The 17,455-nt window shown below is 43.7% G+C and overlaps 1 protein-coding gene across 1 annotated transcript in view; it reads right to left on the reverse strand.

The window, feature by feature from the left end:
- The window catches only part of PTPRN2 (protein tyrosine phosphatase receptor type N2), a 1,135,353-nt gene that overhangs the window by 989,055 nt on the left and 128,843 nt on the right, over positions 1-17,455 (reverse strand). Inside the window, exon 2 of the mRNA XM_066584551.1 lies at positions 2,266-2,316. Within this exon, the coding sequence (XP_066440648.1) occupies positions 2,266-2,316 (51 nt within the window). The remainder of the gene's footprint in view (positions 1-2,265; positions 2,317-17,455) is intronic.

Consider the following 17,455-nt stretch of genomic DNA (forward strand, 5'->3'; position numbering starts at 1 on the left):
CCAGAAGATGCCACTAACAATCCAGGACAGAACTGAGATCATCTTGATGGTCAGTAACAGAAATTCATATGAGGCAGACGAGGCTTTCGGGCAAGAACACCCAGGAAGATCCCTAGTGAGTGCATGAAGTGTCAGGAAGCTGATTCAGAAGTCTAGGGAACCTGGTAGCGTCCAAGGCAAACCAATAACTAGTGGTCTGAGCAGTGTTTCCGATCCCCAGCTGTTAACAACTATGCTAGCTGTTTTCATGAAGAGTCCATGAAAAATCACCAGTACACTGGCCTTGGAGCCTCGTGTGCGTCAACTAACCGTCATAAGGATCCTCAAGACACACAAGCGGCACCCATACAAACTGCAGCTGCCACGGAAGTTATGTGAAGATGACAAGATAAAGCATCCTTATGACAGTTGGTTGACTCTCACTAGTTCTCGACCAGTTCTTGGTTTTCTTGACCAGTTCTTGGTCGAGCAGTTTTCAGTTTGCCTTGGACACTACCAGTTTTTTTGGACTTCTAAATCAGTTTCCTGATACTTCATGCACTCACTGGGCGTCTTCCTGGGTGTTCTTCACTGAAAGCCTCGGCCACCTCATGTGAATGTCTCTTACCAACCATCAGGATGATCTCAGTTCTGTCCTGGATTGTTAACAGCATCTTCTGGTGCTTGAAAAGCTATGTAATTAGTGTTTTTCATACAATATAATTCAAAATAACTTTATTGATACTCAACAAATCATCATCCATAACATGTAAAAAGGTTGCAGGTATTGAGAAAATGATTGCACCTGTCAATGACATTCTACCTTTGAATCATGTATCCCATGACCTCCTTTCCATTGAAGTTTCTCGGGATGAATCCAAGATGGCTGACACCATCATAGTGCCAAATCATCTTCCCCCCCTGGGTGTTCTACAAAGTTTCCTACTTGTACCTCTTTAAAATCAGAAGGTATTCCAAATTATTCACAATAAGTAATTTTGTAATATGTTTACTGTACCTGGTCTAGCTACTTTCTTCATTTTCTATCTATGTCACATGATCCTCTGTCTAAAAAATACCTCCACTTTCTTTGACATCTTGTCCGATTTGCTATATCCTCCCCTGTCCATAGCCTCCAACATCCTATGAGCAGTGCATGATGGGAGGACAGGCGTGGAATCACTGTGCTGTATTGCTCATGTGCAGTTCAGAGTGATGGAAGTTCCTGTCTGTCATTTACAGCAGCTTTCTCTGGCTCCCTGAGTGAGAGGGAGGTTGGTGCCAGTAAGTTGCAGGACCTGTTAGCTGTGGGCGGAGCTACAGTGCTGTGCAGCAGACAAGCTCTGTGCATGCTGGACGTTGTAGGTAACAGTTTGTTGCGCTGTTTACTGCAGAAGTGTTGCCCGTAAACATGGAAGCAGTTCCGCGGTTACACAGGATGAAGTAGAGGGTCCAGAGCGGCCAATAAAAGGAACAGGTTACCCCTACTTAGCTGGGCATCCTAGATTTCTGAATTTTCAGAATTTCTATTTTATGCCCAGAAAACCCCTTCAAAAACTGTAGCTGAAGAAAGCTGGAATGAAGTCCAGAACAATGATGTCTAATACCACAGTCCCTGAACATCCAATATTAACTGGGGCAACCATTATATGTTGAACATATTGTGTGCTGAAACCATAAGTCTATTGAAAAACCGGTAATTGATTTTAAAGCCCCCAAAATGTCAACTAAAACTATTGCAAAGTGAAGATTAAAGAAAACAAAGCAAATAACTAATACAGATACAGTACGTTCTTCCATATAACAGTCAGGGAGCTGCTGGAGGCTGTAAATCACTTTCTATGGTGAGGACAGCAGCTTCTCCGGGGTCTGTATAGCCCACGGTGTACCAGAAAATAACAATGGGGCCGTCCGCACCTGGTGCTCATAAGATCAGCTCCTCCAGGTACCGGTGGAGGGTAGAGGGGTGCTACTACACAGCCAATCAGTGCAGGCACTTCAGTAATACAGGGATCTACCAGAGAAGTGGTGCCCATGCTGATTGGCTGACTCTTCCAACAAAATATACGCACTGCAGATTTGGGCTGTCTGTGACACTGTCTGTTAGGTCTGGCCATGGAAAGGTCATTGCCATGCTGGGAATATTGCACGTTGAGGCCACTGTGACTTGACCAGATCACTGTATTATATTTCTATATATTTATTACTTTCTGAGTAGTTTTGATTCAAAGAAAATAGATGCCAACATCTCTGGTGAAAAGTAATAGACCTTAAAAATGGACTCACCATTTAAGCACATCTCATATTGTTTGCAAAGATCGTCTTCAAACAAGCAGCCTAAAGAAAGACAAAAATGTTTATTAGCAATGAATTTGTAATTAGAGATATTAAACCACAAGCAGACAAAGTGCAGAGATTATATAGCAGCTCATATCTTCCATCAAACTATATTCATATTCTCAGTATGTTGTGCTACTATAACTCCCACCATCACACCCACCCAGTCCTGAGGCTATGTTTGACTTCGAATTGTCCTTTACTGAATTCAATGAATGGCTGAGTGCTGACTGTGATTGGCTGAGCGCTCAGCCAATCGGGTATATAGGCAGGTAGGAAATATATATATTTATAGCAGTACAGGGAGAAGACGTGGCTGGACACACCTGAGCCCCGGCAGCTGCGTTGAGTTGAGTATATATATTTTTTTTATTTTTAACACATTTTAGGGATGATTTTCATGGAAGGGCTTATATTTAAAGCCCTTCCCCAAAAATCCCTGCAGGGCTTGCCAGCAGCCCATTGCTTTCAATGGGGCTGTAGAAGCGCTGGTCCCATTGAAAGCAATAGGAGAACATTGCGATCCTCTGCCACAGCTGTAGCAGGGAATTCTTCACTCCCCACAGGGAGTTCCCTTGTGCTGTCACAGTGTTCAATGACAAGGGGACTCCCTGCGGGGTAGATTTACACGCACCATGGACCTATGGCGCACCTATGTCTTATCTTTTACAGGTGCGTGTGTTCGCCTCTAAAACACGGACATGTGAACACACCATAGGGAACCAATGGTTAGACTCATGGTTTTGTACGCACATATGTACGCATACGCTTGTCTGAATGCACCTTCAGGGCTCGGTCACACAAGCGGCGATCTATTTCCGCGCAGAAAAACATTTGCACCAAGTGCGGCCGAAAATCCGCTTGATCACGTCCATTGCCACCCATATGTTCCTTTTTTGGCAGGTGCGGATATTCGTTCACTCCTGCAGTGCGTTTTTTTTCTGCACAGGAATACGCGCGGATCTCCCCTTGTCTGACTGAGCCCTCACTGATAGGATTACAGCAGAAGCTGTGCTATTATACAATAGTGAGGTCTATACTACAAACAAAAGAGAAGTCCCATCACCTCGGATCATGGAAATAAACTTTGAAATGAACAAAAGAAAAAACATCTTTTGCTTTTTTTTTTTGTAGTTTTTACTATGCAGGATAAAAATTCTATTTATTGTATCGGTCATTACAGATGCAACGATACCATGTGGTTATTTTAAAGGGGAAAAAAGTGCACAAAAAAGGAGTTAAACTATTTCCAAGCGGGTGTTTTTTAGGTCCCATAGGGGACTTAAACCCGTGATATCAAGTTTCCTATTCCTGCCTATGACAAGACATGACTGGCCCAGATGCCACCAATAGTATCTGATTGCCATGGCAAATCATTGGCTCCCCCGCGATTTCATGCCGGAGGGCCAAAGACGTCACAGAGAGAGCGCCCTCCTCTGTTACGCTCATACATACGCGGCATATAGAGGTTTACTGTGACAGCCGGATTACTGTGACAGCTGCTGCGGATGGCGTTTGCTGAGCCCGCCCCATCCATATGAGATAAATATATGTCATTTTGCAGAAACCCCCTCTTAAAAAACTTGCCTCAGTGTTGGGATTGGTATAAAAAACTAAAATTGTCATTACACCCCCAGTCCTGCTGATGCGTTCCCCTCCACCTCAAAGCCCACTCAAGCAGGAAGCGATGGCGGCGTGATCATTGCTCCCATACATTCCAAAGTGTATAGTTTGAGTGTAAAATATCCCAAACCACATGGTAAGACTGGCCCAGGACCGCCATGGTGAATGGCTGGCACTGCCCGATGCCATGCTTAACATGCTATTATATCTGCAGGAAATCCCTCTACATTCTGATTTGATCATGCAAAAGAGGAGCACACGGCGGCGCCGCCACCACGGCCCTAATTACAATAATGAGGCTTATGCATATGGAAATTCACTAAAGGTGGGAGTGTAATGGATTTCTAATGTGCTGAGAAGACTCATCAGCTTTATAAATAGACCTACCTGGTGCTAATCAGCGTTATTGCTAAATCATGTACCCTCCGTGTCTGATTATTCTAGATGCCCTCTCGCTTCATTTCAGTGACTGGCCTTATAAGGCTTCTTTCAAACATTGTCTTTTTTCAGGGTGTTTTGGGGTAAAAAAATAAATAACTTCTAAAAAAAATGCATCGGCTTATTGATGATGCCTGCGTTTTCTTCACTAGCATTTCTTTGGTGGTGGCATACCCAGAGCATTCAGTGGGACAGGCTGCGGTACATATGTAGGGGCCCAGAACGGCATAGCTCTCAACAAAAAGAGAGACGGCTGTAGAGACATTTTAGCGCATTGGCAAATTTTACACAAAGCCACACACTCTGTATCACATAATACTGCCCTTCAGTGACCCCTCAGTAATAATAATAATGCTCCTCATCTGCCCGTTTAGTAATGATGCTCCGTTTAATAATTCCCATCGACCCTCAAGGCCCAGGTTTAATAATTATGGCCATCATGACTTTTTCAAAATAATGCTGCATTTAATAACAGTACCCCCCCACAGTTAATAATAATGCCCCACTTGGCCACTTTATTAAAAATGCCACTCATGCCCCATTTAGTAATAATGGCTTCTCAAGTTCCATTTAGTAATAATCCCACTCATGCCCCATTTAGTAATAATGGCTTCTCATGCCCCATTTAGTAATAATGGCTCCCCATGGCCCCATTTAATAATAATGCCCCTCATACCCTGCTTAGTAATAATAGCTCCTCATGCCCCATTTAGTAATAATGGCTCCTCATGCCCCATTTAGTAATAATGGCTCCTCATGCCCCATTTAGTAATAATGGCCCCTCATGCCCCATTTATTAATAATGGCTACTCATGCCCCATTTAGTAATAATGGCTTCTCATGCCCCATTTAGTAATAATGGCTCCCCATGGCCCCATTTAATAATAATGCCCCTCATACCCTGCTTAGTAATAATGGCTCCTCATGCCCCATTTAGTAATAATGGCCCCTCATGCCCCATTTATTAATAATGGCTCCTCATGCCCCATTTAGTAATAATGGCACCTCATGCCCCATTTAGTAATAATGGCTCCTCATGCCCCATTTAGTAATAATGGCCCCTCATGCCCCATTTATTAATAATGGCTCCCCATGCCCCATTTAGTAGTAATGCCCCCAATGGCCCCATTTAATAATAATGCCACTAATGACCCATTTATTAATAATAGCTCCTCATGCCCCATTTAGTAATAATGGCTCCTCATGCCCCATTTAGTAATAATGCCCCCCATGGCCCTATTTAATAATAATGCCACTAATGACCCATTTATTAATAATGGCTCCTCATGCCCCATTTATTAATAATGCCCAATTGGCCCATTTAATTAAAAAGATGCCCTTTTGTAGCTGAAAAAATAAAAAAAACAGCTATACTACATCGCTTCTTCCGCTCCCGGCCTCTGCAGTCTGTGCCGATTGTCCCTAGCAGGCTTTTCGGTAGACAGATCCTTCCTCATTGATCATGTGACAATGTCTTTGTCACGTCATCCGTCTACCCAGAAACACATGGGGAAGCAGTAGTGCAGACTGCATTGTGGCAGTTTAGATGGCTGTCCCTACCGCCCCTATTATAATCTACCACTGGGGGGAGACCTGCCTCCTGCTGCCCAGGACTGTGGGACAGCATCCCAAATCCAGGACTGTCCTGCAGTATGGTTGAGAGGTGTGGTGTTGGTTTAGTTCTGGGAACATAGGGTAGGCGTTATGTGTGTTCTAGTAATGTACTTTGCTTATGCTGTCTACTATATAAGTGCCTCTACCTGCAGCTGCTGGTTGAAAGTCTATAGAGTTCAGTTAGAAGGAGATAGAGCAGCCCCAGGGATTCAGCATTTCTTTACTCTCCAGCCTCTCATCCAATCAGTATTGAATTGAGGGGACGGGTAAAAGTTCTGAAAATCCTTGCAAAGTTCTCGAAAGGCCAGAGGAGAGGAAGACTAGGTGAAGTGTGCATGGTGCAGATAGCTGGTTAGCGGACCATTTTATAGCTAATTTTCTTAGATCTGAGGAATTAGAAAAGGTGCCAAGTGCAGATTGCAGGACGGGAATTTAGGCAGCAGTACTTCCAGCCACCACCTTCAACTTGAATATCGAGGGATTGACTGTATGGACCTTTGAATATTAACTCTTTCATTGCCTGGATGCACAATAAACAAGTGAGTTTTTCTGTTAACTCTTCCAGCCTTCCTGGACTCTCTTCTCTGGGGGAGACACGCTGCATTACACCAGGACACCATACCAAGGAGTAGAGGCCAGCCTGTAACACCAAGTCCCTCAACCTTTCACTTTAGTGTAGCTGGGTGGGAGAGAGGCTTGCACCATTATTTGCCACTGTGACATCAGAAAGTATTATAAAAAAAGTAAGAGTAATGTCTTCAATGTAGAGATTAAAGAGGCCGCAGTGCTTGCATGAGCGTCATAGCTCCATAAATGAGATGATTGGCAGAGGTCCCAGGTGGCAGACTCCAACTATCAGATATTGATAGCCTATTCTTAGGAAAAGTCATCAATTTTTAAAAGCCAGAATGTCGTGGCTTGTCAGTCGTGACAGCGTCGTAGCATGGTGACCGTGACGCAGTGTCAGACCTGTCGCCCTGTTATGCAGGACAAGGGTTAATGCACATTGTGCAGAGATTGCTGGTTGCTGTCTCTCTATGCTGAATGGGTGCATGCTGACTATTAGTCGTTCCTGGGAGAAGGTTGGGGGTGTGGTTCTCTACTTGCTCTTCCAATCAGCAGGTGTGGAGAGCTTTATAGTCATACCCCTCCCTTTACTCCTTGCTGCTTATTCAGTTCTCTAGAGGAGAGGTTGGAGTTTGGTGAGATCCTCAGGCCTGGGTGAATTACTTCCTTATTTAGATAAATGCTGCTGTGTCCTTTCTGTTGTTTTTGGTTACCTTTATTGTTTTGCTTTGGGGTGTCAGTGCACCTCTCCAGGGGTTCCTATAGGGATAGCCAGGGCCCAGAGGAAGACAGCAGGGCTGTCCTTATAAGGACAATTACTCTGCTTGCAGGCAGAGACTCCTCACCTCCCTGTTAGGTAAGGGACAGGTTTTCCATCTTCCTGGAATGGTGCTCACTGTTCTGCATTGCATGGTGTATAATTATCGCATTCAGTGTGAGTGTCACCCTGTGCCCGTGCTGAGCATGTGCTCTTGTGCCGCACGGTCGTGACACAGAGAACCCCTTTAATACAAGTTGAACCCAAAACATTAGCTGCTGAAAAGGGTCAGAGGAGGTTGTCAGGAATCGTTATGACCATCAGACTCTGCACAGCCAAGAGCAACCCAATACAATGCTGATCCTCCAGCCAACTTGTTCGAAAGTACAGCTCATCGTTCTTTAGCATGGATGGGCTATTAAAACAGATGACCAGTTCCAGCACCATTGCATCTAAGAGAAACAGAAAAGTGAGACTCCGGGTGACAAAAGAGCACAAAATTTGGATCACTGAGTGGTGGAAAACATCACTGGGTCAGATGATTACAGATTTATGTTGCAGCAGGAATCTGTAATCATTTGTGATGGGGGGGTCAGAATTTGGCACAAACAGCATGAATTGATGACCCCTTCCTGTCAGCCGGTCAGAACATATCAGCACCTCCATCTAATGTGCGGCAACTACAAGAAGCTTCCTGTCCACAGGGGCCAATATTCCAACAGAACAGTTGCAGCACCTGGTAAAATCTATGCTGCAATGAATTACTGCAGTTCTGAAGGTCAAAGGAGGTCCAACACACTATTGGCTGTGGGTCTCTATTAAAGTAGCCATTCAGTGGTGCCTTTTATATAGTCTTTTGACTACTAATATACCATTGTAACCTAAAAATGGAAGAATAGTAAACGTTATAGTCACTGGTAAGCAGGGGTGTGGCTTGTTGAGTTGCACAGTTCTGAGTTGCACTTTACAAATGTTTACTATAATAGATGACATAGTATAGTTTTCATTATTAACCCCTTCATAACGCGGCCCTATTTTTTTTTTCAATTTTTGTTTCCCCCCCCCCCCCCTTTTAAAAAATCGTACCTCCTTTATTTATCCATCGATGTCGCTGTATGAGGGCTTGCTTTTTGCGGGACGAGTTGTATTTTTCAATGGTGCTGTTTAATGTACCAAATAATGTACTGAGAAACGTAAAAAAAACTAAGTGGAGTAAAATGAAAAAAAAAACGACATTTCAATATCTTTCGGTGCATCTTGTTTCTACGGCGCACAAACTGCAACAAAAATGACCTGATAACTTTATTCTATGGGTCAGTGAGATTACTAGCATACCAAACTTGTATAGTTTTTTTTGCTGTACTACTTTTATTTTTTTTAAAAAGACATTTAATTTTTAAAAATTATTTTCTGCGTGCAATAACTTTTTTACTTTTCCATCAACATAGTTGTAGGAGGGCTCACTTTTTGCGAGACCTCCTGTAGTTTACATTAGTACCATTTTAAAATACATATGTCTTTTTGATCGCTTTTTATTGCAATTTTTTTCTAGGAGACAGGGTAAGCAAAAAAGTGCATTTCTGGCGTTCTTTATTTTTTTTGCCCGGACAACATTCACCGTGTGGGGTAAATAATCCATTACTTTGATAGATTGTACTTTTACGGACACGGCAATAGCAAATACGTATTTTTCTTTTATGATTTAGATTATTTTATTAAAGATATGGCAAAAGGGACGTGATTTAAACTTTTATTTAGTTTTTTAGTAAAACTTTATAGATCTTACTTTCACTTTCTTTTTTAGTCCTCCTAGGGGACCACAACTAGCGATGCTTTGATCGCTCCTGCAGTATGATGTAATGCACAGCATTACATCATACTCTGATCTGACAGGCAGTCTATCAAGCCACCCCACAGGGATGGCTTGAAAGGCAGTCTGCTAAGACAGCCCTGGGGCCTTTCAGAAGGCGCCCCGCTGCAATGACACCCATACAGCTCCCTGCAATTTCATTGTGGGGGGGGGGGGCTTACGGCACCCCTTAACATCAGCCGGGGGATTTAAATTCCGCTGTCAGAATTGACTGATTGCAGCTATTGCCCATGGGTTTCAGCTGTAATAAAGAACTGATGCCCGCGCTGTATGAAGAGAGGTCACCCCGCGATCTCTCTTCATACATACCCCGACCCCGCAGAATGTAGCTGTACGTCCTATAGCGGGAAGGAGTTAAAAAAATATTTTAAAGATCTTTGGTCTTCAAGATACGAAGAGAAGACTCCCCGTAAGATGACTTTTTGCTCATAAATTCTATCTCCATCATTTACAGACATTACAGGATTCCACGCCTACATAAAATATGTATATCCGCTGGATTAATAATCCTGAATACGGAGCTCCAGAACAGACGTGCCGCTCTCATTATAAAGGTCACACCACTTGTCTTACATAAAATTCCAAGAAAGCTTTCTGATCGGAAACCATATGGCGAGCGAAGGCTGCTGTCATTTCCACGGATTATTCTAACTTGCTTTAAACACATGAAAAAACATTTGCAAATTCCGTCTCCAAAATGAATAATTTATGACAGTTCAGGCCTCCCTGTTATATCAACAAAGTAATTAAAATCTAACGTTAGCTTAAGCTCCATGCAGGAAAATTAACTTCACATCTCGTAACGCTGGAGACGAGTAATGGAAAGAGAAAAAGTTGTGAAGACAAATCTTCGCCTTGTTCACCAAAGAAACAGTCTGTTGTTCTTCACTGCAGATATAGAGATGTAGTAGCGCCAACGTGGAAGTTTGGCGCTCTACATTTGCAGCGCAGACAACCAGGCACCTTTCAGGCACGACATGCAAGTAGTAAAAGGCTGTGGACACCTCTGTTCGTCCTCTACAGATTCTACATATCACTGTGTATAGAAACCGCAGACTAATGGTGCCTGTCCACGGGTGGGTTTGAATTGTGTTCCCCACGGAATGCTATGGAGAGTGCTTTTCCCCTGTCCCGAGCGGAGAGTCATTGCGATTCTCCGCTTGCGGGCGGCAGCGGAGATCCATCTGCCGGCTCCTGCTCCCGGGCGGTGGTATACCGCACCGCCCGTGGACAGGCAGCCCAAGTCTCAATAGGAGATCCATCAGTGCAAAGTCACGCCCTCTAAGGCTCAGTCCTGTCCACTTATGGGGGGGGCAGGTGGTGGAGAATGATAAAAAATGTTAGTGGCGGACACTCTTTCCATAACTGGGGGGAAGAGGCTGGAGGGGAGATGATGTTGGATGGGCGGCAAGCTCTTAGCAGTGTCGGGAATGAGTTTTTGCTGGGATTGAGGCTTAGGGAATGATTCCATGTTAATGCAGCCCCACTCTCACATGGAAACATTTACATTTATTAATGTAAGCCTAACACTGAAACTAACCCTAACCCTCCATCCCAGCCATAAGTAAATCCCCACGCTGCTAGGTCCTTGCTGCAGCCAATCAATAGCTTCTGGGCGTACAGTGGCTGGGTACAGCCCATCAGTAGGTTTACACCCATACTTGTGATGGAGACAAAATACAATTGTACCTAGTTCAAGTATTACTGATGTCAAAATAACTGGCCTGTAGTTGCCGATTTCTTTTCTACTATCTTTTCTTACGGATGGGTATAACATTGGCCATTCTCTAGTCATCAGGAACATCGCCTGTTAGCAGGGACTGGTTGAACAAATCTGTTAAAGATATGGCAATCACAGTTTGAAGTCTGGGGTGAACGCCATCTGGACCCATCGCCTTATTTAACTGTAGCCGTACAAGTTTGCCTACAACATCAGCCTCCAACAATACTAGATCTGAGCCCAACTAGAAGTATAAACGAGCCTAAACCTATTATCATTCTGAAAACTAGCTTCTGAAAAAAACGAGCAAAAGTAGCTGGCCCAATTTTTTGAAAATACCAAACAAAAGTAGCTGGCCCAATATTTTTTCTAGAATTGCTTACCAATGATCTGTGAAAAACAGAGCACACATGAATGTCCTCCATGCGTGCTTCATTTTTATGTGTGTACCCACTGAATAGATGACTATCATCCGAGGAGTTGGGCCAGAATAGGACATTGTGTGATTTTTATTTATTTTTTTCTGTCCGCAGGTCTGTATAGCCTCATTGACTGTAATGGGTCAGCAGCGTCTCCGTGTGCAGGCTCTAGCAAATATAGATCCTTTGAAATCCTCATTGCAGAGGAAAAAGAATTGACATGTCCATCCTTTATGCAAAAGCACGTTGGAAAATCCGAATGGGGTTAATCAGTGGACCCCCGCCATCATCAAATACAAAACCATATGAAAATCCACGTTAATCACATGGATTCCTGATTAGAGATGAGCGAGCATACTCGCTAAGGACAATTACTCGATCGAGCATTGTCTTTAGCGAGTACCTGCCCGCTCGGAAGAAAAGATTCGGGCGCCGGCGCGGGTGAGCGGTGAGTTGCGGGAGTGGGCAGGAGAAGCGGGGGGAGAGAGGGAGAGAGAGATCTTCCCTCTGTTCCCCCCTGCTCTCCCCCGCCGCTTCCCGCCCCCCGCCGGCACCCGAATCTTTTCTTCCGAGTGGGCAGGCACTCGCTAAGGACAATGTTTGCTCGAGTAATTGTCCTTAGCGAGTGTGCTTGCTCATCTCTATTCCTGATGAGGATTTATTGACGTGGGAAAGCTTTATAATCATGCGAGTGAGGTCCAAAGCTGTCCGTAGAGGTGAAACTACTTGGAACATATGAATACAAGTAAATATACAAGGTGGGCCGTGGAAATGTTGTCCGGCACCATCCTTTTCTATGGTCCACCCTACATAAAAAGGAGAATATAATGATCTACAGTAATTATAATTCCGCAACGTGGATCAGACTTGTTCAAAAACTTTGTAAGGTATTGAACCGAGCTGATGGCGCAACACTGACAGCTTCTAAGTAACTCTACAGAAAATAGACCCAATGAAAGCACAGCGCTAGAACTTGTTTGTATGGCATCTTGTTTTTTTTATGAGGACGTTTGATGAACGCGGAGAGTATCTACTTTCGAAATCCTTAAAATCGAATCTAAGTGTAATATCAATTTCGGATGTGGAAGGTGGACGCGGCTCGCATCAGAACAGACTTTGTGATGTTGTAAAGGATCCTGTTGTGAACGGGAATCTGAACCTTTTGAGTTTAACATCATCTGACAGATAAGGTAGACAAAAAGAATATTTAGCGATGAAGAATTTAAAGGCCGACCGCTGCTATGGAAACAAGCCGAGACCCGGGGAACCTTTAACAAACCCTCTATCATTTTACAGTTCATGAAAACACAAGCTCGATAAATAATTTGGAGGGTTATAAACTGAGGGTAGCAATTACTGCAATTTTCAGTGCCGTTGCCTCGTTCATGATAGTTTCTTTTATAGATCTGTAATAAGCGTTGGGTTTAGCAGATACTTTTCTTTCATCACTGTACGATCTGCACAGTTACCGCCAAACCCAACAAAAAGTAAATAGATTTTACGGAAACTTAAGTTTTGGAGGCTTTTGTTCACATGCGCATTATGGTAAGTGGAGACGCTGTAACAATAGGTAGCGGTTGTTTAAGTGGAGCTCAATGCTGACTGTCGAGGTATACCGGTGATGTGATACCTAGGCCGCATTCACATCTGCGTGGGAGGATGCTTTCCAGGTCTCTGGGGCAATCCAGTACAATATCCCATATAAAATAGTGCAGCATGCAGTAATAGTTTATCTAGGAAAGTTTCAGGAAACCTACTAGAAGCCGGATGGACCCCATTATATTCAGTGGGGTCGGTCCAGTGCCCTTCATGCTAGACCCGGAACATCCAGTATTTACGTTGTTCCTATGACAATGGCAATTGTACCAAAACCTGAAAGTAGGTTCAAATGTGGCCTTTAAACCCTTCCTGTAACTGTACGTCCTGGCAGAGGGGGACTTAACGCAACGGGACGTACACTTATGCACTGTAGATAGCACGAAACCAGAAGAGATCCCCCACTATCCGACAGTGGGAAACGGCTGTCACCGATAGCCGGCCTCTCGCTGCAATAGCGGGGTTGCATTGGGACAGCAACCCTTGCTTGTTAACCCCTTTCACGCTGCGATGTAAAGGGCTTACAGAGGGACGGTGCTCCCTCTGGGACATCATGGGACCCCTGCAATGTAACATACATAGTAACATAGTATGTAAGGCTGAATGAAGACAATGTCCATCTAGTCCAGCACGTCTAGCTTCCTGTTTTGTTGATCCAGAGGAAGGCAAAAAACCCCAAGAGCAGAAACCAATAGCCCTTTTGGGGGAAAAATTCCTTCCCGACTCCCTAATGGCAATCAGACTGTTCCCTGGATCAACCCCTAATAGTTCCTACCTGCCTGTATACCCGGATTAACAATTAACCTAAGATTTATATCCTGTAATATCCTTCCTCTCCAGAAAGACATCAAGTCCCCTTTTAAACTCCTCTAAGGATTTTGCCATCACTACATTCTCAGGCAGAGAGTTCCACAGTCTAACTGCTCTTACAGTAAAGAACCCCTTTCTGTGTTGGTGATGAAACCTGCTTTCCTCTAAACGTAGCGGATGCCCTCTTGTTACCGTCGCGGTCCTGGGTATAAACAGATCCTGGGAGAGATCCTTGTATTGTCCCCTCATGTACTTATACATGGTTATTTGGTCGCCTCTTAACCTTCTTTTTTCTAGAGTAAATAGTCCCAATTTGGTAGCCTCTCTGGGTATTCCAGTCCTGTCATTCCATGTATTAGTTTAGTTGCCCTTCTTTGAACCCCCTCCAATACCGTAACATCTTTCCTGAGCACCGGTGACCAGAACTGTGCGCAGTATTCCATGTGAGGCCTGACAAGTGCCTTATATAATGGAAGGATGATGTTCTTGTCCTTCGCCCCTATACCTCTTTTAATGCATCCCAAAACGTTATTTGCCTCTGCAGCAGCTGACTGGCATTGGTTACTCCAGTTTAGTCTATTATCCACTAGTACCCCCAGATCCTTTTCCATATCACTTTTCCCTAGCGGTACCCCATTTAGTGTATATTGGTAACATCCATTTTTGCTGCCCATGTGCAAAACCTTACATTTTTCAGCATTGAACTTCATTTGCCATTTTTCTCCCCAAGCCCCAGCTTATCTAGGTCCGTTTGTAGCCGCACATTGTCTTCTGTTGCATTAATTATATTGTATAATTTTGTGTCATCTGCAAATATTGATATTTTGCTGTGCAGCCCCTCTATCAGGTCGTTGATAAATATATTGAACAGAATGGGGCCTATTACTGAACCCTGTGGCACCCCACTAGTGACTGTGGTCCAATCAGAACCATTTATTAGCACCCTCTGTTTTCTATCACTGAGCCAATTTTTAACCCAATTACACACGTCTTCACCCAATCCGAGCTGTCTCATCTTGTATATTAGCCTATTATGTGGCACGGTGTCAAACGCTTTAGAGAAGTCCAGATATATGAGATCAATAGACTCTCCCAGGTCCAGCCTAGAACTTACTTCATCGTAGAAACTGATCAAATTTGTCTGACCTGAGCGACCCTTCATGAATCCATGCTGGTGAGGAGTTATTCCGTTATTCTCCTTGAGGTATTATAGGATGGCGTCTCTCAGAATCCCTTCGAAAATTTTTCTCGTTACTTAAGTGAGACTTACTGGCCTGTAGTTACCAGGCTCACTTTTGGTCCCTTTTTATAAATTGGAACCACGTTGGCAATGCGCCAATCCAATGGTACAACACCGGTCCTGATAGTGTCTAGAAATATTAGGTATAGTGGCCTAGCTAACTAATCACTTAGTTCCCTTATTATCCTTGGGTGTATTCCATATGGGCCTGGCGATTTATCGATTTTAATCTTCTTTAACCTGTTCCGCACTTCCTCCTGCGTTAGGTATGACATATTTTGTGAGGGGTTTATTTTATTTTCCTGTATCTCGTGTGACATTTCCTTTTCGTTTGTGAATACGCTTGAAAAGAAACTATTTAATAGATTTGCCTTCCCTCCATCATCTTCAATGATTTCCCCTGCATTATTTGTTAAAGGGCCAGTGCTCTCCCTGCAAATCCTTTTGCTGTTAATATAGTTGAAAAATAGTTTGGGGTTGTTTTTGCTCTCTTTGGTAATCAGTCTTTCTGCCTCCTCCTTGGCAATTTTGATCATATCTTTGCATATTTAGTTTTTTTCCCCGTACGATTTTAGCACTTCTTCGCTACCTTGTTACTTTAGTAGTTTGAACGCTTTCTTTTTTTCGTTTATTGCTCCTCTTACCGTCTTGTCAAGCCACATTGGTTTGGCAACAGGACGCCAGATACAGGTGTCTTGCTTTGCCATTACTAGCGATAAGGCATTGCAGGACAGAAGTCCTGCAATGCTTTATCAAAACGATTATAGGTGTTATGGTGCAAGTGCCATAAACAGATATAAAAACTGTAAAAAAAAACAAAAAGATTAAAATAGTGTAAAAAAAAAGAAAATGTAAAAAAAAACCTGTTTTGTGCTTTTCCCCCTATTAGTATAGAGAAATAATGTATACAAATTAAAATCCCACATATTGGTTATCGTCGTATCTGTAATGACTCGTACAACAACTTGAACACACTTTTATTACTGCACGGCAAAAAGCGTAAAAAAAAAACTAAAAAACTGAGGCAAAATGCTTATTTTTTTTAAATTTTGCTTCACAAAAAACACAATAAGGGCTCAATCAGACGGGTGTTTTTTCGTGCGATTTGCGCATGCGCATGCATCCGGCGATTTTATAAAACCATTGCTTTGCAATGGTATCGGACACATGAGCGCTTTTTATGCGCTCATCCGATAAATTATAGAACAGAAATCGCAGATCGCACCTATCTGCGATCTGCGATTCCTGTTCTCTTCTCTATATGCGCTCAATGGGGCCGGCGGCAGCAGCTCCGACCCCATTGAGAACATATAGTAGACAAATCATTCTTCTCTGCCACAGCTGTTACAGCTGTGGCAGAGAAGAACGATGTTTGCCCATTGAATTCAATGGAGCCGGAAATACAGCCGGCTCCATTGAAAGCAATGGGCTGCCGGCGAGCGTGGGATGAATTTTCGGGAAGGGCTTAAAAATATAAGCCCTTCCCTGAAATTCATCCAGAAATGTGTTAAAAACAAAAAAAATATATATACTCACCTGGTCCCGGCAGACAGAGTTCAGCCGCGGCCGGCGGCAGTTCTCCTGAACTGCTCTGAGTAGTATTCAGCAGCCGGGGATTTAAAATCCCCGCCTGCTGAATGAGCTGCCTCTGATTGGTCACAGCCTGACCAATCAGAGGCAGCTCTCCCTCACACCCATTCATGAATGACAGCTGAGAGCTGCCCCTGATTGGTCCCTGCACTGAGCCAATCAGAGGCAGCACTCACTCAGCCATTCATGAATTCATGAATGGGTGTGAGTGAGAGCTGCCTCTGATTGGTCAGGCTGTGACCAATTAGAGGCAGCTCATTCAGCAGGCGGGGATTTTAAATCCCCGGCTGCTGAATACTACTCAGAGCAGTTCAGGAGAACTGCCGGCGGCCGCGGCTGAACTCCGTCTGCCGGGACCAGGTGAGTATATATATTTTTTTTATTTTTATACATTTCTGGATGAATTGCAGGGAAGCGCTTATATATTTAAGCCCTTCCCGAAAATTCATCGTGAGATCGCCCGCAGCGCATTGCTTTCAATGGAGCCGGCTGTATTGCCGGCTCCATTGAATTCAATGTGCTGGACAGCGCTGCACTGCTCCGGCCCATTTCTATTGAAACGTGGCTAGGAGCAGTTTTTTCGGGCGATTTTTCGGCCCCGGTCATGCAATTTGCGGATGCACATCGTCATGCGATCCGCAAATCGCCGGAAAAAATGCCAGTGTGACTAAGGCCTAAAAGTGATCAAAAAAGCCATACGTGCCCCAAAATGGTACCCATAAAAAAACTACAGCTCGTCACGCAAAAAAACAAGTCCTTAGAGTGTTCCATCCATGGAAAAATAAAAAAGTTATAGGATTTGAATGCATCAATTTAGAAAAAAATACAATTCCCAAAAAAAGGGGTTTTATGGTGGAAAAGTGGAAAAAACTGAATAAAAAAGGATTTTGGTGTT

This window comes from Eleutherodactylus coqui, chromosome 12, assembly GCF_035609145.1.
Source record: "Eleutherodactylus coqui strain aEleCoq1 chromosome 12, aEleCoq1.hap1, whole genome shotgun sequence".
Taxonomy (NCBI): Eukaryota; Metazoa; Chordata; class Amphibia; order Anura; family Eleutherodactylidae; genus Eleutherodactylus; species Eleutherodactylus coqui.